Here is a 21,824-nt window from a genome sequence, read left to right as displayed (position 1 = left end):
TTACCACCAGGAGCGCCCTTGCCATGCTTGCTAGTGTCTTTAGACGGGGAACATTTGACCACCGATGGTCAAATTATTGAGTGAAATGATAGCTGGTCAGCCAGATGAGCGGACTCCCTCATCCCCACACAGCCCTCGTTCTCTTTGCCAGTTCTGTTCAGCAGTAGTCTGTTCAGGTTGATGGGCGGGGAAGGGGCGCAGGAGCGAACGATGCCTCGTCCGTGATCGACTCCTTGAGCTCCCGATGACAGGAAAGAAGAAAGAAGGATGGAGACGATCCATGTCCAAGGCACAGTTCCGTGCTCTGTGCATGCTGTTCACGTGTGGTCTCGCTGCCTTCACGACGTCGAGCTTAATGACGTACTATGAAGACCAGGAGCCTGATGACTCTGAGTACAGCTCGCAGCCCATACAGAAGTCGAAGGTTTCCTCAAGAAAGGTAGTGCGCGAGTTCTGGATAGAGAAAATCATGGAGAGCCCTCGGATATTTGTCCTGCACAACTTGTTAAGTAAGGAGGAGTGTGAAAACCTCAGGGACCTTGGGATAGCGAGGGGTATGAAGAGAAATGCTCAGTCTCCTGTCCTTGGCGATGATCCTCGGAAGCACGAGGTTGCAACGCTAGACTTCAATGAGAATGATTTTGTCCGTCGCCTTGAAGACAAGCTCGCAAATCTTACCCGAACCAGCTCGTCCCACGGGGAGGCGTTCCAAATCATCCGATACGCCCAGAGCGACTTCTATCCAGGTTGTTTGCAATTGAGCGCTCGAGTATGAATGTGATTAGAATGCTCAGAGCACGTGGATTACATCGATCCGGCAAAGAGCGATTTGTTGGGGAAAGGCAAGAGCGAGTGTTGTGACTGTTGAAGTCCTCTGAACCTGTGGTTGCTTGCAGGGGGAAACAGGATAGCGACAGTGATCATCTACTTGAAGAGCGCAGACTCGGGAGGTGAAACCTTCTTCAACTCGGTGAACACCAAGATCACGGTTGCTTCCGGGGACGCCATCTTGTACACGGATAGCCCGATCTGCGTGCTGGCGACTGAACTTGCATGACAGGTTGTGGAACATCAAGAAGGACTTGACGCCGGATTCGAACTCAAAGCACTCAGGTCTGCCGCCCCTGAGCGGGGAGAAGTGGGTCGCTGTAAAGTGGATTCGAGAGCACCCCTTCCAACAGGCCGAATCGAGCGTGCAAGGTCGGCCTCGCATCATCGGAAAGAAAGTGGACTCAGCAGTAGACTGAAGGTGACGCAGCGCCAACAACCCTTACACACTCCCAGTCTTTATCAAACGCGTTTAAGACGTGCTGCTCATTAATTTAACAAACGTACTTGGGCTCGGTGGAAGCCGTGCTGGTCACGATATTCTCGAAGTAAGGCTGCCCAGCCACAAAGTTGGTGGGCAGTTCGTAACCCTGGATGTACTGAGGAGTGACAATCTGGTTGAAGACAGGATACTGAACGGTTCCAACGTTGACAGGAAACTGGAGCTGAGCAGGAACCTCCGTCGGGGCCTTCTGGATGCAGGCCTCATACTGGTCGATAACGCTGGTGTGAACCTTGTTGGCCTCTTCCAAATACTGCGCATCCCCGCGAATAGCGGCTTTGTAGCAGTTCACGATCCACTGCGCGCGCTTTCTAGCGCAGAGAGCTGCATGACTGGAAAGCATCTTCGACTGAAGGTTAGAGATCTCCTCAAGCTTGAAAGCATTCTCGGCCGAAGCACTGGCGGCACGAACTGCCTGTTCCGCTTTGGTCTTGGCATCCTTGACCTGGGTCTCGAAAGTCGCAATGCTCGCATTGTCCGGAAGGACCTTCTTGTAGAAAGCGACCTGTGACTCAAGCTGCTTCAGAGCATCTTGAGCCTCGTCAGCACTCTTTTCTGCCACAGTAGCTTCCTGGTTGGCTTTCTTGGTGTCGTCCAGAGCTTTTTGCAGGTTGTTGCGGAAGGCCGTGTACTTCTGCATCTGCTCGTCCATGTCTTTCCTTGACTCGATGACCTCCTTCTTGAGTCTGGAGTCGAGGTCGCTGGGAATGGTTTCCTGGACCCCGACGGCTGCGATCCGCTTGATGGGACTCTCGGGATCGTAGTACTTGAACTTGTTTTTGTGCTTGTCAAGCTCTCCCTCATCTGCAATGACACCAAAATGATCAGCAGACGCACAAGATATCAGACATGCACACAAGAGCTATGCTTCCTCATTCGTTACATTAAACGAGTAGTCACATGAATGAAATGTGAACATTGAACAAATCACATCAGTTTTGAGAGACCTTAGTCAACACTACAACACAGTTGAAAGTGAATAGTCAGGTTGCAAAATCAGATCTACAAGGATGTCTGATGCAATCAAATGCCATGAACAAAAATTCCTTGAGCTCCAGATCTTCTGACGGGAAATGGGAAACAGGGAACAGGTGCGTGACATAAGCATTCAGGAGACAGAGAGATCATAAAGAACAACAAATCGAGTCGAATGGCATATTTCTCGCAGATACTGCAATCATTCTTTTACTGACCGAAGAGTCCAAGCTCCATCGCCGCATTCTCGTTAATCCCCAACGCCGCCACGTCCACCATGGTTCCTCTCCTCTTTGCGTCAACCGGAAAATTGGTTATTTGACATAATTCGCTTGATAGTCGATATGTCTCATGCTTGCAGTAATGGAAATAACCAAATTTCGACTATTTCTACTAGAATAACAGATCTCCAGGCTATCTAAAGTGCCGTTACGCAGAATGACCCACCAGGCTTGACTGGAGCCGCACCAATCGCATGGTGGGGTACCACAACGGGACGGGTAGGGATGTACCTTGAGGGGATGAGGGGTAGGGTCATTCGAAATGACTTGACTAGTGTGATATAACAATGGTGGGTCCGAACGTCATTTTAGTGGGGTGGGGTGGACAGAAGCAGTACAATTCTAGTGATTCCTCATGGTAAGGTAGACTCAAGTGGGGGTCAGGGCTAAGGGGTTATGAAAACAGGGGGGTAGGGGGTGGTCCCTTCGAAATCCGTCATCTGTGGTAACCAGATCGATGGGGGTGAGGGGTGTTCAAAGTACCGGTCTCAGGTGTAAGTGCACCACAAGTTCTCAAAATTAGGGGGTGAGGTCAAAGAAAGACCTGAAATTACCCCCTATTTTCATCGAAGGAAAGGGGTGGAGGAAGAGGTAATGGGGTGTAGGAAAACTTTGGGTGTTTGGGGTGGGTGAGGGTACTCCATTGACCGGTGGTAAGGGGGCGGTCCAGCGAGGAGAATCCGCAGGCCATGTCGGCATTCTCGCAATTGGAAGCGAAGATGTCGAAGAAGGAGGAAGGAGGAGCAAGATCAGTAGGCGTGATGAGGAGGAACGAGCTTGAGGAGGGGAATGGCGAGGGCAAGGCTGAGAGAGGAATAGAATCGATTGCCTGTGAAATGGGTGCAGCCACGAAGATCGTAGGCTGGAGCCGATGCTCGACTGGGTAGACGGGAGTACAAAGAGCATCTGATGCTAGAGAAAAGATATACCAAATGAGTACACCAAACATAGAAGAACAACATTTGGCTGAGTAATGACTACTTGTCAGAATCCATTTCATAGTTAAGTGCTTTAATCATGTTCAACATGTTGAAGGGTTGATTATCATTGGACTCAATTGCTAGGGGTAAATTAAAAAGTTTCAAGTGAGACAAACACGATACTTTATCTAGTCACCGATCCCTGTCCCTTTGATCGAGATGAGTTGAGATGAGACAAACGATTCCTTAAAACACAATATCCGTGCATTTTGAAGCTGGAAGATTGATTTCCCCCGTCTGACTTTGTTGTCTTTCTAGATGACCATGAGCAGAGCAAAGTTCAAGTACTTCGACCCGGTCACTTCCGAGAACCTCAACGCCTTCTCCGGCGACTTCGGCTCGATCTACAGGGACTACTCCATCGACCCCGTGATCGAGGAGGACGTCGTGCGCGACTCTTCGAACAAGATCCTATACAAGAAGGACGAGAGCGGCAACAACCTCAAGGACGAACAGGGCAAGCCCATCCCAGAGACCTGTGACTCCCGGTTTTCACAGCTGGGGGAACCAGCGGGCAGCCTGAGGAAGGCAATGGAAGACGCGGTCGAGGCGGAGAAGAAGGCATACTTGGCTGCCGAGAACGCCCTCAACGAGGCCAAGAATCTCCAGGACGCCGCCTTGGACAGTGAGAAGAGAGCCGACAAGATGCAGGATGATTTGAAGCTCATGGAGGAGCAACTCTCTCTCAGGCAGTTGATGATGAACGCTGGTCAAACCCCCGGTGACAACTCCGCCGTCGACTTCAAGAATGCCAAGACGCAGTCCCAGCAGGCCGCCAAGGACGCTGGAGCTGCCGCCTCCAAGGCTGTTCTGGCCTTGGCCAACGCCAACAAGCTGCAATCAGCTGCCCGCAAGGCGACCATGGACAGGATAGAGAAGACCTCTGTTTTCCTCACTGCTTCCTACGACGCTGCAGTGAGCGGTGACTGCCGCTGGTACGCGAATGCCCTGCAGAAGGAGACAGAAATCATTGGCAACTTTGCTGACTCCATCCGCTACGCGCCAAGAGCTCAGGTCATCGGAAGTGAGATGGACGGGATCACAGGGAGGATCGATGGCATGGGTCTGGCAGGGATGCCCTACGGTCAGGTCCCCCTGGAAATGTACCAGCAGGGAGCAGCTTACCCCATGGGATACGTCTACGAGATGCCTCCGGGCGTTCCAGTTTGAAAATGAGAAGGAGAGGGGAGAGGGTGCGTAAGCTCCTGTGGATGGAACTGAGACGTTCTGTATTTTCAAGTAAAAGGCTTTAGGCTCTCAACTACTCCTTCACCGTCTGCTTCAGCTTGTTCAACTCGTTCCGACTTCTCTCGAGCATCTGATGCTGCTGAGGAAAGTTCGGCTGTCCTCCTTCCTTCTCCAACACTGGGCAAGGGAATAAGTCCACAGACCTTGCTATCCCTCCCTCACCGTTAAGCGCAACCACAATCAGGCTCATCGCGCGGTCTAGCACAGTCTTGGAGCAGAAGTTCCGTGCCTGGCTCATCTCTTGGATGCTGTGAAGCCATTAGCAACTAGCTCTCAGTCGCAAGAGACTCACTTCTTGGCGTTCGTGGGAGCTGGAATGGGCAAAACTTTCGCGAAATCTTCCCTACATCGGAGCATGAGAAGCGACAAGAGCACGGGCCTCTTCCTCACTTGGTCAGGAGGAAGCTCGACTCTCCGGCATCCTTAACAGCCATCACGACCTCCGAGCGAACGGCCTGTCGCTCTCTTTCAACTCACAAGCAGAGCTCACGGACCGTCACCTTCCAGTCCATGTCCACGAGCTCCACGCACTTCTGCAGGGACCCTCCGACCGCCTGTAGCCGTCAGCTTTCACCTTGCCAGGAGGAGGGCAGCACCTCCAGCGTGTCCTTGAGGAGAGTCTCTACTTTGCTCTGAAGCTTGCGCGCAAAGACCTGAGATCGTCAGTACCAGGCAGGAGGGGGAATGAAGTTTCACCTCAGCTATCTGGTTGTCCGGCTGCCACCTTCGAACCTCGTTGTAAGCAAGGTAAGTCCTTACGTACGACTCCTTGAGCTTCCCAATCGTGTCCTTGTCGTCATCGACAAGCTCCTCTGGTCGACTGCCCAGGGTTTCTTCCCCTGCTGACTCGTCAAGAGAGTGCAAAGGGACACATACACCCACTGACCTTCTCCTCCTTGAGGATGATGCGACGGTTCCAATCCAGCAACGCTCAAACCCTCCTTCTCATCCTCCTCCTCCTCCTGCTGAGCCTCAGCTGATATTACCGACGGATCGGGCTGTAGCTGCACGCAATCGTCCTTGACAAGCTCCTTCTCTACCGTCTGGATGACATTGTCGTGGAGGAGCAGGTTTGACATCTGCCGCAGGTCCTCCTCCTCATCCACCAGCGTCGATACCTTGGGCAAGGAGATCTCCTTCTTCGCATCCCCTGCGATGCCCCAGGAGTTCTCCTGCGAGCTTGTAGTGGCAACGTCGAGTGAGAGGAACTTGACGGAGATGCGAATCTGCGCCTTCTCGCTGTGGTCGTTGCACCAAGCGGGAGGGGTGAGGAAGACCCATCCTTTGATGCTTCCTCCCATCTCGTGAACGATCTCCTGGATGCCATACGCCCACTTCCCAAGGTCATGCGAGCCACTGATGATCTCGATCTCAAGGATGTCTTGCTCGACCGACGCGATGGGAAACGAGAACGTCTCGTTCCAGCAAGGGCTTGCTGTCCGCTTCTGCTTGCTTGACATCTTCAACCGGCCCGAGCATCGCAAAACAGCGACAGAGCTCAGCTTCTTGACGGAGATGCCGAGGGTGTCAAGGTGAGATGCCTGGAGGACCTGGACGAGGATGTGGCCTTCGATCTTGCCGCTGATCTCGCTCCCTTCCGCAAAGACCCAGTCGTTGGACTGCCTGATTTGACCCTGATGCACAATGCGTCCATCCTCGCAGCGAGTCAACTTGGGGATGTTGGAGGCGAGGAGGAATGCGGTCTCTGCCCTCTGCACCAGGGAGTGAAAGGAGCCATGCTTGTAGTTGCTCCAGAAGCTGGTGAACTGCTGCTTGAGATTCCGGAACACCTTCAACTGCTCCTCTATATTCCCCGCCGCTTCTCCTTCATAGAGAATCTCGCCAGGTCTCACCTTATCATGCTGCAAGTCACTCCTGATGATGCACTGGCCGTCTTCCTTGCTCTCATATGACAAGATCCTGCCTTGCCACGCGAACAAGCCTGTCGGTTGCCCAGCACTGTTCACGACAGGAGAGGATTCACCAAGGAGCTGACAGTACTTCCATCCCTCCCACACCAGAATCCTGTTCTTGAACCTGTCCTCGTACTTCTTAAAGAGGACGACCAGCTCGGCTCTGAGCTCCAGGATATCAGCAGTGGCGAGGTGAATGGGGTCCTCTTCTTCAGCCCCGGTGAAGGAATCTGAAGAAAGCAAAGACACAGCCGTCAGACGAGCAGGCAACGAGCAAGAGGTACAGGCTACCATGCAGAGCACACATGCGCTCGATGTATTCCACAGAGCGGCGGAGCTTGACCATGGCCTCCTTGATTGCCGCGACGTACCCGGAGATGGGTTGATAGAGGTTGCTCAGCACGTGAGAGCCGGACGCAGAGATCGAAGCACGGAACTGAAGGAAGACTCTATGGGATTCAAGGTCCTTGTAGCAAACATGGCAGACCCGCTCCAAACGGGAGTTCTTCTCGTCTTCCTTCTCCTCTACCAAGTGCGCCTCTCCCCTGTCATCGTCGGAGTATCGCCAGGGATCAAGTCTCTTCGGAGAGCACGCGTCACAGAACACACGCCCGCACACCCGGCAGTGATGCTTTCTCTCATTCATGGTGAATGGAGTGCGGCACTCGTTGTTTCCACAGACCTGCACGTTGCGCTCGTTCACCCAGTGCTGACGGCTCTTGGGGGTGACGTTCCTGCGTTTCGGATCGCTCTCGAGGCTCTCTGCGACCAGCAGATGTATGACTTCCTTCTTCCATGCCAACGAGAAAGGAATCTCCTTGGCGAGCCTCTCCCTGTAGAGTTTCTCTCCGGCGCATTCCTCCCGGTCAGCCAAGAACTGCTGCGTCCTATCCTTCACGAACCCCTCTGACGCTTTCTTCCATTCATCGCTGCCGACGGGAGAGAACCATCCGTTCTTCTCGACGAAGCATTCGAAGCAAACGGAGCAGAACACTCCTCGAGGCGAGTAGTCCGCGTTCACATCTAATCGTCGTATCAAACCGCCCCCGACACACTTGGCACAGAACAACTTCCCGCATCTTCTACAATGATGTCTGCGAAACATCTGAAGTGTCTCTTCGCACTCAGCTGCAGCGCATGTCGTTCGTGCATAGTCTGGCTCCCAATGTGTTCTTTTCGGCTCGGCATATCTCGAGCTCATGATTCGGTTTCTAGTATCGGTCAATGTTGGAGCAATCGGGCTTCATCCAATTGTTGAGCAGAAGTTCTTACACTTCACTTCAGATTTTGCACATCCTATCATCGACATCATGCTGTATGCTCGTCTACACCATGTCGATTGCACCAGCACCATGATGCCATTCGCCATGAAACGTAGTGTTGTTGACAGCCACCTGACATCTCTGACTCACTCTCTGCATCGTGTTCCCGGACTCTCTTCTCGTCTGTCTCGTCTGATCTCGTATCACATCCTTGACTGCTTCATCTCGCCTTCTTCTCTTCTCCCCCCCTCCCACTGCTACCTCCGCTCGGTTCGCTTCCCCATGGCAACCGTTACTCATTTCTGGCAGTTACAAAAATAACCATTTTGGAACGGATGAAACGGTCCGATCTGCTAGCTGATGTAGTCACGGTGCTGCCTTGCTAGTTTCCGGGTCTCTCAGTCACTGGTTGCTAGTAGTCCGGGTACCCGCCCGTACCGTAGCGACGGAGAGGCGAATGCGGCAGACAGACGTCAGTGGAATGGAGACTCTCCAAGCAGGGAGAGGCAGAGGATAGAAGGGGGAAAGAGGTTGAGAGAACTTGAAGGGACTCACTGTCAGAACAGCACTCTGACCGTACGGTCAGATCCATCCGATGATCAGTTTTGAGTCCATTGGAGAGATGGTCTTACCGTGACAGTGGGTGCGGCGAGCATAGATGAATCTACTTTGTCAGTGCTGAACTGAGGGTGAGCTGCTGACTGATAATCGTGCGGCAGCTCAGATGTACGCATCGAGGCAGGACGGCGGCGGCTCTCAGTACGGGCCTGGTTACAGCACGAGCCCTCGAGCTCAGTACCTGCAGGTCTGCAAGTTTGAGAGATCGGATGCTTCGCAGCTGGGGCTGACAAAGACGTGACAGGGATATGTGCCGTCTCCTCGCACAGTAGCTGTCGTGACTACAAGCGATCCCTCGCAGTTCTCTCCTCTACTCGTCCCTGTCAGTGTGCTGCCGACCGCATCCCTGCAGAACTACAGCTCTCCTCACCTGCAAACTTCTCCGAGGAAGTACATGAGCGAGGATCGCCTCTACGTCACTGGGAGTGCGAGCATGTGCTGTGCTTCTGCGAGATCTGACGGGAGTTGCTGGCCAGCAAGCAACTACAACAGTCAGAGCATGAACGTCATGAGCTCCTCGCAACAACCTTCACACGTGACATTTCTCGCTCCTTCTTCACGGCATAACCTCCGCATCCCTGCAGTATGCCAGCTATCTCCCGAGAGACCATGAAAGCCATCGGCAGCCTCTCTACCCAGGTCACCTCCTCTCGCCCTTGCTGCCTTGGCTCATGACGTGTAGGCCCCAGCCCGAGCAACGGGAACCCCTACGAGTCGGAGCACTACGACACGCACACGAGCTACCTCAACAAGTGGTAACGGGAAGAGGGGAGGAGGGCAAGGCCTTGACTGGCTGTCAGGGGGATGCGAAATCTGTCTCCTCGATCATCAAGGAGCTCCTTGGTAGAGACTTGTTGCCTCGTGACAGGCTGACTTGATGTGCAGACAAGAGCCGGGGATGCTGCGAGCGAAAAGTATGTGGAAGTTCCCGTGGAGAAGGTGACACGGCAAGACATTAAGTGCGCGGTCAACTGATCGAGGGGAAAGATCGTGCTGCAAGACAGGGAGGTGCCGGTGGATAGGATAGTACAGAAAGAGGTGACAGCAAGTCGCATGCTGCAGTGCTGAAACACTGCATCAGGTGATCAAGGAGATCCCTGTAGACCGCCCTATAGACAGGTTCAAGACCATCACCGTCGAGAAGGTCAGAGACAAGTTGTGGTTTGAGCTTGTGCTAACCTCTTCTCAAGGTTGTTCGGAATGAAGTCCCAGTGTTTGTCGACAAGATTGTCAAGGAGGAAGTTCAAGTCCCCGTTGAGAAGGTAGTGGCCGGGGCCAGCGAGAACGGATTCTTCCGAGAGGTCCAGACGCTTCCGCTGGGAGGGCTTGCTAGGAGGTGAAGCAATGCGTGCAGGTCGAGAAGGTTCGAATCCAAGAAAAGTTCATTGAAATTCCAGTAGAGAAACTTGTAGAGAAGGAGATAGCGGTGAGCTGCAAGGGACGACGTGTCGATTGCCGGGCCTGACGTACTTGCAGGTTCCTGTGGACAAGATCGTCGAGAAAGTCGTCGAGATCCCAGTAAGTGTGAGACTCCTCGCGAAGTTCTTCTGCTGAGACTGTTTGCAGGTAGAGCGTGTGGTCGTCAAGGAGGTGCCAGTGGAGGTCACACGCGAGAGCTGCCACGTCGAAGAGCTCACGCCCTGTAGGTTGAAAAAGTTGTCATCAAGGAAGTTCCGATTCCGATGGAAATTTTGGAGGAGGACGAGGTGACTGGCAACCTCTTGCTGAACCCTGCTGCCCGTTGTGAGATTACCTCCTCAGGACGGGCTCAGCTTGCGCACCTCCAACGTACCAGTTGACTGCCGGCTGCTCTCGATGTGACGCGTGCTGGCTCTAGGGCTACCATCCTTCCAAAGCGTCGACAGAGAGTGAGGAGGCCAACCAGCCTCCGAAGGCTGACCAGCATGTCGTGAGCCTGCTCCCCAAGGAGAGATGTGCTGACAGCTGTTTGATGGTTGGCAATGGAGACGCTCGCAATCCTCAACATGTGTACACTGAGAACTGCGTGCTGAAGACACAAATAGCAAGGTACATCTCATCGATTAGCAAACTTCCTGTGGTTGTGACATCAGAGCCGCAGACTTGAAAGTCAGCTTTCAAGATTTCAGTTGGCAACTTCGATACCTCTCTTGTATTGCGATGTTGTAGACAACGACGTCGCGCTTCTGACCTGGAACGCGATCGCGACTGCGACGACCTACGTAAAGCCATAGGAGGCGATTGTGTCGACCCACTGACGAGTGTTTGAACCACCAGAGGTTGCAGATGCTGCCCCTCCTCGATGTCAACCCCTTGAGGGACGAAGACTTCCATACCCTCTACGTCGGCCCCCACTGCGCGTTCCGCTTCCCGGACCTCCAGGGAGGGTTTCGGTACTACTTCAGGGTGAGAGCCGAGAACGAGTGCGTCCACACGGCCTGGAGCCTCATGTGCAACAAGCTGCTTCCTCGAGATCCAAAGAACATATCGCAGGGATCATGCTGAAGGCTTCCATGGGTGGATTACTGTATATAGCTAACGATGATGGTTCAGAGAGGTAGGGGTGTCGCGCAGTGACACAGAAGATTTGGAAGAAGCGGGGGGAGGGTCAAGGAACTGAACATACTTTTATCATGGCTGGAACTTGCTGCTGCCTTACTCCCTCGAAGTCTCGGTCGAAGGACGAACGAGGACGACTACATCCTCTTGGCCGGACTGCCGTTGGACCCTGACGTTGACACTCGATCCCGGTCGGCCCTGTGACAGAATGATCAGAGCCTACGGTCAGCAGATGAGGACAGACGTGGGTCAAGCGAGCAAGATCCTTGGGCTTCCTGATGTCCACGAGCACCGTGTTGTCTATCGTTATCACGCGATCGCCGACCTAACAGTCGAACTGTCAAGATTCTTCTCAGTGACTTTGGGAGTTTACAGCAATGTCACTCTTTGATGCTGCACTGTCCGGTTTGATCCTCTTGATCACAAGCCCAGGGGAGCCATCCCACTTGTTGAAGATCAGCCCAAGGCCGACGGGTGTATAGTTGTCTTCAACCATCCCTTCTGCAGGCCCGTTCTTCTCTTCCACAGAATCAGCTTCGTCGGTGTTCGAGATGTTGAAATGATCCTGCCGATGATTCGTTACTTGCAAGCAACACCAACCAGGTTTACCATCTTGTCAGTCAAATCTGATTCATCCATGTCATGATTTTCGGCGGTTTGCTCGGATTCGATAGGAGAGGAAGCAATGTTATCTCGACATTCCTTGTCCTGATCTTGAAAATTGACCATCGTGCTTCGCTCTTCGCTTTCATCTTCAACACGAGAAACCGATTTCGATGGCAAGACTTGACCTTGTGGAGAAGATGATGGGCCAAACCCCCACCTAGCGACATTATCACCTGTAATGATTAAACAATGATGAAGTGTACCTTGCGTTCGCTTCTGCAATACGTTTCTCTTTCAGCCGTTTCTTCTCCGACCTCCTCCATTCATCAGGGTCAAAGTCATCGTCTTTCTTGACTTCATCGTCGCCTGAGTCTGGCTGGATCTGATTGGTTGCACATCAGAACATGTTTCTGTGTTTGAAGAAAGATCATGGAGAACCTCATCTGTTGGCGAACCCCTGCGAGCAGCAGGAGGAGGGTTGATTTGAAAAGTAAGTGAAGGAGAGGACGCCCCCTGACCCTGCTCCAATCCAAGGCCGTCATGATCCTCATTTTCACTTGTATGAACTTCATTGTTGACGCTTCTTCTCAACTCTGCCTCCTTCTCTATCATGATCTGGAACACAATCATCCTCCTCAACATCCTCACCCTCCTTACATGAGCTGGAGGAAACAATCTTGGAAACTCGTTCAAAAGCTCCTCATACGATTCATATACTGCGCGCGTTTCCCTGATGGACAGCCTGCCGTTTTGATCTACTATGAAGATACGGTTTCTTGGTATCCCTGCCGCCGCATATGCCTGAGCATCTGCCGGCCTGCATCCGATCAGATGGGGATGAGCCACGGGAGACTCACTTGCTGCAGAAGCCAGCAGAAAAGATCATAAAGTCTGGCGAACTTGAACATTGCGGGTTGAAAACCTGTGGAAGGAATCACTCGAGAGCTACAGGGTTGCGTTTGAAGTAGGGTCGAACCTGTACGATGTCTTGCAAGACATGCGTCTTGAAGTTGCTCAATTCGTTCTCTGATCGCAAGCTCTTCACCAGAGCTTGCAAAGTTCTGTCGGTAGCAGTGATGAGAGGTCCAGTGGGCAAGTGGTGTTGACCATCCGGAGTTGTGAATCTTTTCAAGAAATCTCTCATTCTCGAAGCCTTGGAAATGGGTTTCGCACTAAGCTGTTGGAAAAGATTAACAACGAGGAGATGCGTGAATGCAGATTACATAAACAACTTGATAGCCTGCTGCATCAAGAGCCGACAGCGCTTCACAAGCACCATTGTGAACCGAATCAAAGCCCAATTTGCTTGCGCTGAAACTGAGAAGATCTGACCGCAAGAGGGTACCATCAATGTCACAGATCACGATGGCTTTGTTGGCATCCCATAAAAAAACCTCTGCCACAAATCTTGTGTTCGGAGCAGATGAAACTGAAAAAGAGATTTCGTTGATCCCCACATGCAGCTTCAACTTTGCAATTTGTTCCGAAGTGAGCTTCAAGCTTCCATCGAAGAACGCGCAATTGTGATCCTCCTTCACGGACATCTTGAAATCCGTTGGTTTGCCATTGACGAAGATATCAACAGATTCGTCGCTGAGGAAGCTCTTGGTGTCACGAGCCGCATGCACATGAAAATCTGTGCAACTGTACATGTACGCCCCATTGTCACCCTGAGCTGCGAGTGAGCGAACTCATGAACTCAAAGAAACAAGGTTGCCTGATGACGAACACAGATCACGTCAGTAGCTCCACTATGAAAATCCCAGAGACGGACAGTCTTGGCAGACATCGCATCAGCTGCATTCGATATCTTCGAGGCAGCTCTGCTCCACCACCAAGAATTCTCTGAATGCTCAATAAGGGGAACAGGACAAAGAAATAGAATCACAAGTCTGAACCTGTTGGTGACTCCATCGCTCCTGTGGCTCACAAGATGGGAACAAACAGACTATCAAATACAAAATGTCAATCATTGGTGAAGACGCCCGAAACACCGCTGTGTTCTTTGATTTGGTTTCTATCGCACATAGATGTCTGCTACACCCGACCACCCCGTCCTCATTCTTGTATGTGTCGGTTAGAGTAGCGTTAGCATGACATAGAGCTAGCACAATTCATTAAGATTGAAAAATGGATGAAATGTTTTGTGGAAGTTGGTGGTGAATGTGAGGTTGGGAGTTCATGGCTGAGGAGCGAGGAGGAGCGAGGAGGAGCGAGGAGCATACAGTAGGAGCGGGATCAGGATGAGACGGCGGGAGAGGGCATCGCATCGTCTCATCGCACAAGGTGTATGGAGGAGGCAAGTATTACAGGGAGGGGTCAAAAACCCTACGTCAGGGGGTCATGAGGGGTGGTAAGGTAGGGTATATAAACCATACATAGACCTACCTTTATAAGGCGCAAGGGTTTGTGGCGCAGTTGGGAGCGCGTTAGACTGAAGATCTAAAGGTCCTGTGTTCGATCCACGGCGAGCCCAGAAGCTGAATATGGCTTCTGCAACCAAAGTGTGCGCCTTCTTTTTGCCTCCCCCCACTCCTCCCTCCCAGTTCTTTTACATCCACTCCCGGTCCCGGTCTACATCCAAGTCACTGACGGTCAGCCCTCTTGCGCCGGGCTGTTTCCTTTCCCGGTGACCGGATGTTCAAGTTCACTAGTGAGCAACTTGGGTTCAATGGTTGGTTCTCACTGTATGCGCCCGCCGGTGCGATCGGACAGTCTCCGTTGTCAGGGTCAACTTTCAGTAGCGGCTACATTCCCCAGCCTGGGCCAGTGGTTCAGCCCCCGGAAACCGTGAACTGAGTCCTCGGCGTACCGCCGGTGTTACTGATTGTAAACTATGACGGTAAAAAGGAGGGATTTATTACCGGGTACCAGTACCGTACCATACTGTTGGCTTCACTTTGAGTAAAGGATGTTGGCCCTGAGATTGAAAACTTGTTCAACGGCAGGCAAGAAACTTATCCGAGTAAGCCCTCATCAACATCAAAGTTACACCTACTATCAGTCTCTTGTGATGGTCGGGGACCTTTGACTGTCTCGCAGCCTCCATTGTAGTTGCGACCCACAAACCGATGATGACAGCCGATCTGAATCAGAATCAGCGGTTCAAACCATTTTAAACCAAGGAAATCCAAACTTTCTGGTACACCGCCCACGATTTAAACCAGTTCGATGCATTGCCGTACACCGGTAGTACATTTTCTCCTGCTATGAGATCCGACTGCCTAGCGGTGCAGATGAAGGTGGGGGGTGGTAGGATAGAACCTGAGGGGTAGGGGTGGGACCAGGTTATTGTTTTATCGATTTACTTGGAGGAGGGCCAGTCACGGAATCATGGAGGCCCATGCAAGTTCAAGCCGGTCGGCCATGCAGGTGAACTTCGGAATGACTCTAGGGAAGTTAGCAGGACAAGAACTGGGCCTAGGATGGATGTGATATGATGCTGATGCTGATGCAGCGATGCTGATGCTGACTGATGAACTGCTCGCTGGTGGTGGTGGTGGTGATGATGATGATGAGGAGGAGGAGGATGAGAATGATGACTCGAGACTGGGAGCCTTGAGCATGGTAAGAATATCTAGGACAAATAGATGTAGGAAGAGCATTGAAGAGCATGGAAGAGTATCTAAGACAGAGGACGATGATGATGAGGAAGACAAAAAAGGACGTGACAACTAACGAGGAGCAAAGAGAGATAAAAAGATGAGAAATGCTGGGGAAAAATTGAAAGAGGTGAAAAAGACAGTAAGAACGTCAGTAGATTAAAAATGTCAATCATGAAGGGCCAGTTGTAGGTTCGATCCAAATGAAAAATGCTGATTTCAGTTGCAAAAGGCAGGACATTACAGCACAATATTGTTAACCGGGTTGATAGGCTTTGCCATTGAAAATCGTGATCAGTCATGCTTTACTTGACAAGAACATTCTAAGTGAATAGCGTGATCAGTTGTTGTCCCAACATCAAACCCCTTATCAAGACAGATGTCGCTGAAGTTCTCTACAAGTGAAAGGAGGAGGTCCAGGTCGAGTTTTCATGGTGTCAACCTGGACGCATGGTTCCACTCTGCGATGCATCAGCTCGATGACGAGCAGGTCGATCATGATCGCTTGTCACTTCTCGGAAAGGCTCAGAACCGCAGAAGCTGGAGGCCTCTCCTCGCACTTGCCTTGCTCTTGGTCGTCATGCTTGTTGCCTTTGTGCTCTGCACCTGGCCTTGTCCGCCTCAACCTCAGGCCAGGGCTACCAAAATAGAAATCTTCTTTCCCCAGCACAGCATGGTATCGTTCAACGTGACCACCTTTGCTCCTCCAGCAGCTTCATGGATTCATCAGATCGACCTCTTGTCCGCAGAATGCACCATCTCGGTCATTGAGAACCTTCAAGTGTCAGTGGAGGATTTCGCCAAACTATCTATTCAAGGACCCATCCGGCTACTGGAGACACGACCTGAGCAGGATACCGCTGTTCAGGCACTCCATGGCTCAGTTCACTCCATTGACATTGAAGCCTTGAAGATTCTAGTAGGCCAAGGAAACGATTTCAGCTTCGGTATCACGTGCAAAACTGTCACAGGTATGAAGCTATATTGGTCGCTTCTGAAATTCCAGCATTATGACGAAATCTCAGACACTCTTTTTCATAGTTTTGCAGAGTCAATCAACAGTACTTTGCAAAATTTCACTGTCCAGGATGGGATAGACTTGCAAGATGGAATATCTTTGGAGCAGGAAAGCCAAACGCTCTTCCTCCGGTTGGAGCTCCCAGTGTTGCAGGATACGACGGGTGCCATCGCAAGTTTGCTGGTCCATCTGCCTGAGGTTGCGTTCGACGTTTCTATGAGAGTAATGGGCGACCTATCCATGCTCAACCGGAGCACAGCCATGGCTTCCTCGCGCGCCATCTTCACGGTTGGCTCCTCATATGGAAGCTGGCTGGCTGCAACCAGCCTCAACGTCTCTGCCTCTGAGCTCGGAGACACAAGGCACACAGAGACCGGGCTCTTTATCACTTGTGCTCAAGACGCCTGCACAAAAAGCATACTCCCGGTGGTGGAACTAGCCATGGAGGCATTGACAGCACATCCAGTGCGAGGTGTGGTAGTCTCAGCTACAGCCTCATCTCCGTCTTCTCGCTTCTTCACAGATGTGCTGGGCAACGAGCACACTTTCATCTTCACCCAAGAGTCGCACAGTGTGCCCCGTTGGGATCGAAGGAGTCGCAGGCAGTCGGCAAGTGTGAGTCAGAACGCTTCCAGCTGCATGATATCAGACATCTTCGCCAACTGGCAACTTCGAATCTGTGCTGGAGGTGACCTGAGCTCCTCAAACCCCAGAGGAAGTCCAAATCTGCTCCCATCAGTCTCACTTGCTCTGGCTGAGAAAAGCTACTTTGTGTCTGGCCAAGGAACCCCTCTCTTGTCCATCTTAGTCAACGTCACCACGTTCCGTAAACTCACCGTGCAAGATGCTCGGAATCTTCTTGGCTTCGATCCAGATCATGATCAACCCGATGGGCTGGTAGAGGAGAGCACCCGCATGGTTGTTCTTCTCATTCAAATCAACGCCAGCGGCAGCGAGCTGATGCAAGACTTGTTCGAGCTGGACTATGGAACCCTTCAAGATTCAGGCTTTGACAAGCTGAGTCCAGTCAACACGTCCTTCGCTGCGCTAAGGGTCATGGACACCAATAGAACAGTCTTGTGGGAGCTGATTGGCTCAGTCAGTAGCCGAATCCAGCAGAACCCCAGCATCATCATGCTGGGAGGTAGATTTCAAAATCGATTAGGCGACGTGAATGTCTTTGACTGGAGCAGCATGATCAAAGGAGAGGTCACTTCATCTCAACGATCCATCAACTACTACGTGAATGGTCATGACATCTCGGTCTCGTCGCAGCTCGACCTAATTTCTGTGAATTGTTCAACACGGCTTCAGCTGGGGTCAGGCGGCAGCAGCAAGGAGCTTGAGCTCGGGGGATACGTGTTGTGGAGGTCGAACAGTTCGGACTTGCACGACTGCTCCTTCCAGACTTGTACCTACACCGGCCTCACCGAGTTCTGTAACGACCCGATCCACACGTCCAGCGTGAATCTCAGCCTGTCGTTGGACGGCCAGTGGGACCGTTCGGGTTTCCAGGTGGACAGCAACGTGTCATGGAACGCTCGCAATGAGCAGTGGAACGGATCGAGTCTGTTGAGAGTGAGAGCAAATCAGAAACAAGTTCTCGATCTCGATGGAGCTCTTCGTTATCGTTGTGCCTCTCTCATCACTCCTGATGCTACTTCGTCTGCCGACCCTTTCCCGTACACCCAGCGAGTCTTGTGCGCATTGACAGGTGACTATGTGACGAACCTCCGGCTAGGCACGGACGATGGGGAGAAGGGTCTTGGAGCTGGTTGGCAGCTGGACGTAAATACAACCGCGGTCAACGCTGGTCAATGCTGGTCCCCTTGTCTAGGCGAACTGGTTACTCGCAGTCAAGTCTTGAACCGCTCGGGAGTTCACTGCTACGATGATTCACCCAATAGCTCTGATGTCAGCATGCACATGTCAATCAACGGCTGGTCCAACCAAGACAACGTGACGATGGACATGATGGTGGCAGGGGGGCTGAATGAGCGCCATCTGCTGAACTGGTCAAGCACTGTGTTGTTGAATCACAACGGCGATGGCTTGCTTGAGTGGGATAACTTCATGACAGGAATCTACATTGACAGCTCCAACAATGAGCCTGCCATGCTGCAGCAAGCCGCGGGAAGCTTTGTGACGACAGACTTGAGCAACATGTCACTGATGGGTGACTTGGTTTCCATCCTCGTTGTGGGCAAGGCGAGAAACAAGTTTAGAGGGGACGGGAGGCTCCGATTAACCTCATTCAAGGACGAGGTTCTGAACTGCTCTTGGCACAACGTGTCTTCCCCAGCCACTTGCCACTCAGTTTCCTACAAGTCCGGCATGGATTCTGAGTCATCGGTTGACCTCCAGTGGAACGACGAGAACATCCTTGTCGAGGCGGCGCTGACAACCAGCGCCCTCGACAAGCTTCGGAATGGATCGAGCTTGATGACGGTGACGAGGAACAAAGAGCGTCTGCTGAACTGGAGCTCGACACTGCAGGGAACTCACGTGACGAAACAAGACTTGTCCAACCGGAATCAGGCTGGCGTCACTAGCATAACGTCTGACCTTTTGGCAAGCAAATACAGCATGACACTCGAGCTTGCAAGGGCTGATCAGTTGACGAGCCTTGACGCTTCGGGAGAGTTCGATGTGACAATCCTGTCTTACTGGTACAACTACAGACAACAGTCCTTCAGTTCTCTCGTGAACCTGTCCATGGACGGTCTGTCAAACCACCGAGACAAAATCAGGATGAACATGATGGTCATGGGATGGGCGAACAACAACCTTCTCAACGGCTCTAGCGCAATCACAGCAAGCAGCAATGGGGATGCTGTGCTTGACTGGACCTCGTCTCTAGTTGGAGGATACGAGTCAGCACTCGAGACGCTCATAGCCAAGACAGCCAACTCAATGGTGGTGAACGGGCAGATGTGGAGTGACTTGATGCTGGAAGGAAGCGTCGGGTTACAAGCAGACCCTCACGCCTCCCTCAGCATCTCAAGGGATGGTAACCTCGTCTTCTTTGTCAATGAGGTCCTCCAACTCCAGCTGATCGCCTCCACCTCCCAGCTCGTCTTCACCGCACTGACCACCCTGCGCATCCCTGGCGCCGACGTCGACCACAGCTGGTCGTTCATCTTCCAGGTCACGAGCTCTCAGAGTGGAGTTTACGGGGCCTCGATGAAGGTCGTTGAGGATGCTCCTCCCCTCGCTTCCCTGGCACGTCGGTCAGCATCCTCGAGCATCATCTTCGAGGTTCAAAGTTCGGTATTGGTGCATGGCCCGACAGCCAACACCGTGCAAGACTTCCTCGCTCACTTCGCTCTTGCCGCCACCAGCCTTGAGGTAGCTCTCAGCGTCATGACGCATGACCGGAACCGCCTGACCTTCAACTCCACCTTGGGGTCCACCGGTGACATGCGAGGAGGCGCAAACAAGACATCCTGTGTCGAGCTGGACTTCAGCTTCATGGGCCCAGCCACGCTTCTCGCGCATGGCGACATGAGGATGAACAGCTTGAGGCTCCCGTGGGAGCACCAGAACTCAAGCTCAAGTGGGGGCATCGCGACTCTAGAGCACGTCACGATGAGCTGGCGAGAGAACGACGCCACAAACAGCATCGCCAAGACGAATGACGTTCTGCTGGGGCAGATCCCTTCGTGCCTCGTTTCCTCGACCTTGAGTGTATGGATGTCGGTGGATGCTCATTGTATGTCAGGGTTGTGCAAGGACCAGAGAGGCTTCTGCACTGCCTGCAGGCTTCAAACCACCACCGTTGTCCTCCCTGCCATCCTTACCACCCCTCCTCTCTCTCTGCCTCCACCACCTCCACCCCCGCCCCCGGTCAAGATCAACAGAACTCTAACTAGAGAAGCTATCACCTCAGTCTCGACTATCATCGCCACCTCCACCGCCATCTCTGCATCTTCGGTGGCCGTAGGGGCCGTGGCAAGTTCCGTCCTGCCTTCCCTCTCGTCGACAGGAGCCTCAGGAGCGACAGGCAGGAGCAGCTCGTTCGCGACCTCCCTGATCCTGCAGACTCAGTTCATCGCCATCACAGGGCAGCTCGGAGGAAACAGCAGCACCGAGGCCGTGTCAGACCTTTCCTCGCAGCTGGGATGGTCCAACTACAAGTTCTTCTCCATCTTTCATGTGTCATCGAACTCCACCTGCGATCGGGCCAAGCAATCCAAGAACGAGCTTTTGTCCACCTTGGTGGCTTGTGCCGCTGCCTTGTCCGCCGCCTCGCTCCTCCGTCTCGTCTCGAATCAGATCGCGCGATGTCGCAAAGGAGAGGCCTCGCCTGATCACCGCAGGATTCTTTTTCCCAAGTGGGAGTTAGCTGTATCCATCACTCAAGTCCAGGGACTTTCGCTCGCGACGGCTGCCGCCATGTCGAGTGGATGTCTGCCTTACATCATCTTCGGGGCGCTGGTGTTTGCATGTCTTGTCGTTGAGGTCTTGACCATGTTGCGGTTGGTTTGGCTGGCGAAGCGAGGAAGTATCGTGTGGGAGCAGCGGCGGGTTCAAGACACGTGGGTAGAGCTCAAGCAACAACTCTCTGAGTTGGTGAAAGAGAAGAAAATCTCGTCGGGGATTGCCGTCACCGGGACACTGGCCTCCTCCTTGGTCCGGGGCAACTGGAGTGTTGACTCGACCCTGGAGGGGCAGGACAAGTCTTGGCGGTTCATGACTCGCTTCGGCATGTTGGTTGGCGAGGTCTGCCGGCACGCATGGTGGTATGGCGTCTACTCCATCGGTGTGAAGCCTGTGCATGCGTTGATGGTCTACATGCTGCCAGACGGCAAGGCAAGGAGCTCCGGCATGACCGCCATGCTCCTCCTCGACCTGGTCCTGAACATCATCTTCACCCCTCAGCTTGATTGGCGGGCATGGGGGACACAGCTTCTTGCTGCTCTCGGCAACGTGGGCATCTGCTTGACTTTCTTGCTGAGAGCGATGGGGTTGATTAGCTCCGCTGACGTCACCAGCATGTACTTCGCCTTCGTCGTCGTCTCCATCATGCCGATGATTCTTGCAAGCCTTGCGAAGGATGGGTACAAGGCAGCCACGACAGCGTATCAGTTCTTTCAAACGTTGCAGAGCTCGAAGACCAACGACTCGTCACCAGACGAAGGCAAACCGCAGAAAGACGGCAGCAAGGAGAAGGTCAAGGGAGAGACGATTGAAACAGCAACACAAGATGTGGAGATAGGAAAGGAAAGGAAATACTCCGTGGAACATGGCATTGAAGACGGCGTTGTATACGCGCAAGATATGGTGAGGCGGTTCAGCGAAGAGGATGGTACAATGGAAGGAGACTCTGGTGATCAGGGACAGGTAGCGAAAAACTTTAACTGCATTAAGAACTGATGTTGAATGAAAACATTGAACTGATTCGGTTTGAGATCACTCTATTCTTTACACTTCCTGATTGTCTCTTCTCTCCA

The 21,824-nt window shown here is 52.6% G+C and overlaps 7 protein-coding genes and 1 non-coding gene across 8 annotated transcripts; 5 read left to right on the top strand and 3 right to left on the bottom strand.

Moving 5' to 3' along the window:
- Positions 1-355: 355 nt before the first annotated feature.
- Positions 356-1,088, top strand: GUITHDRAFT_84780 (hypothetical protein; the record flags this gene model as incomplete). Its single annotated transcript, XM_005839184.1, has 3 exons — positions 356-746; positions 795-852; positions 907-1,088. The coding sequence occupies 3 exons, from the start codon at positions 356-358 to the stop codon at positions 1,055-1,057; spliced, it is 600 nt and encodes a 199-aa protein (XP_005839241.1). The 3' UTR covers positions 1,058-1,088.
- A 234-nt stretch (positions 1,089-1,322) lies between these two features.
- GUITHDRAFT_133965 (hypothetical protein) lies at positions 1,323-2,584 on the bottom strand (the record flags this gene model as incomplete). The annotated part of the gene is made up of 2 exons (XM_005839183.1): positions 1,323-2,134; positions 2,524-2,584. 2 exons carry the CDS (start codon positions 2,582-2,584, stop codon positions 1,323-1,325), a joined length of 873 nt encoding a protein of 290 aa, XP_005839240.1.
- Positions 2,585-3,824: 1,240 nt separating this feature from the next.
- On the top strand, positions 3,825-4,736 carry GUITHDRAFT_102161 (hypothetical protein; the record flags this gene model as incomplete). The annotated part of the gene is made up of 1 exon (XM_005839182.1): positions 3,825-4,736. One exon carries the CDS (start codon positions 3,825-3,827, stop codon positions 4,734-4,736), a length of 912 nt encoding a protein of 303 aa, XP_005839239.1.
- A 91-nt stretch (positions 4,737-4,827) lies between these two features.
- GUITHDRAFT_102160 (hypothetical protein) lies at positions 4,828-7,928 on the bottom strand (the record flags this gene model as incomplete). The annotated part of the gene is made up of 9 exons (XM_005839181.1): positions 4,828-4,931; positions 4,977-5,062; positions 5,107-5,157; positions 5,205-5,269; positions 5,315-5,368; positions 5,411-5,467; positions 5,511-5,653; positions 5,701-6,957; positions 7,019-7,928. 9 exons carry the CDS (start codon positions 7,926-7,928, stop codon positions 4,828-4,830), a joined length of 2,727 nt encoding a protein of 908 aa, XP_005839238.1.
- Positions 7,929-8,647: 719 nt separating this feature from the next.
- Positions 8,648-11,091, top strand: GUITHDRAFT_102159 (hypothetical protein; the record flags this gene model as incomplete). The annotated part of the gene is made up of 19 exons (XM_005839180.1): positions 8,648-8,660; positions 8,709-8,794; positions 8,852-9,032; positions 9,084-9,142; positions 9,192-9,246; positions 9,290-9,362; positions 9,408-9,450; positions 9,493-9,546; positions 9,595-9,645; positions 9,689-9,751; positions 9,798-9,908; positions 9,962-10,033; positions 10,084-10,125; positions 10,174-10,209; positions 10,254-10,313; positions 10,369-10,395; positions 10,445-10,635; positions 10,688-10,808; positions 10,864-11,091. 19 exons carry the CDS (start codon positions 8,648-8,650, stop codon positions 11,089-11,091), a joined length of 1,566 nt encoding a protein of 521 aa, XP_005839237.1.
- A 1,016-nt stretch (positions 11,092-12,107) lies between these two features.
- GUITHDRAFT_133961 (hypothetical protein) lies at positions 12,108-13,403 on the bottom strand (the record flags this gene model as incomplete). Its single annotated transcript, XM_005839179.1, has 6 exons — positions 12,108-12,208; positions 12,270-12,366; positions 12,409-12,568; positions 12,609-12,673; positions 12,728-12,928; positions 12,975-13,403. The coding sequence occupies 6 exons, from the start codon at positions 13,401-13,403 to the stop codon at positions 12,108-12,110; spliced, it is 1,053 nt and encodes a 350-aa protein (XP_005839236.1).
- Positions 13,404-14,154: 751 nt separating this feature from the next.
- GUITHDRAFT_t25 lies at positions 14,155-14,227 on the top strand. Its single transcript has one exon. It is a non-coding gene; the product is annotated as a tRNA-Phe (tRNA).
- Positions 14,228-15,732: 1,505 nt separating this feature from the next.
- On the top strand, positions 15,733-21,747 carry GUITHDRAFT_102157 (hypothetical protein; the record flags this gene model as incomplete). The annotated part of the gene is made up of 2 exons (XM_005839178.1): positions 15,733-21,654; positions 21,715-21,747. The coding sequence occupies 2 exons, from the start codon at positions 15,733-15,735 to the stop codon at positions 21,745-21,747; spliced, it is 5,955 nt and encodes a 1,984-aa protein (XP_005839235.1).
- Positions 21,748-21,824: the final 77 nt, after the last annotated feature.

This window comes from Guillardia theta, assembly GCF_000315625.1.
Source record: "Guillardia theta CCMP2712 unplaced genomic scaffold GUITHscaffold_9, whole genome shotgun sequence".
NCBI classification, from domain to species: Eukaryota; class Cryptophyceae; order Pyrenomonadales; family Geminigeraceae; genus Guillardia; species Guillardia theta.
This window is presented reverse-complemented; position numbering and strand designations above follow the sequence as displayed.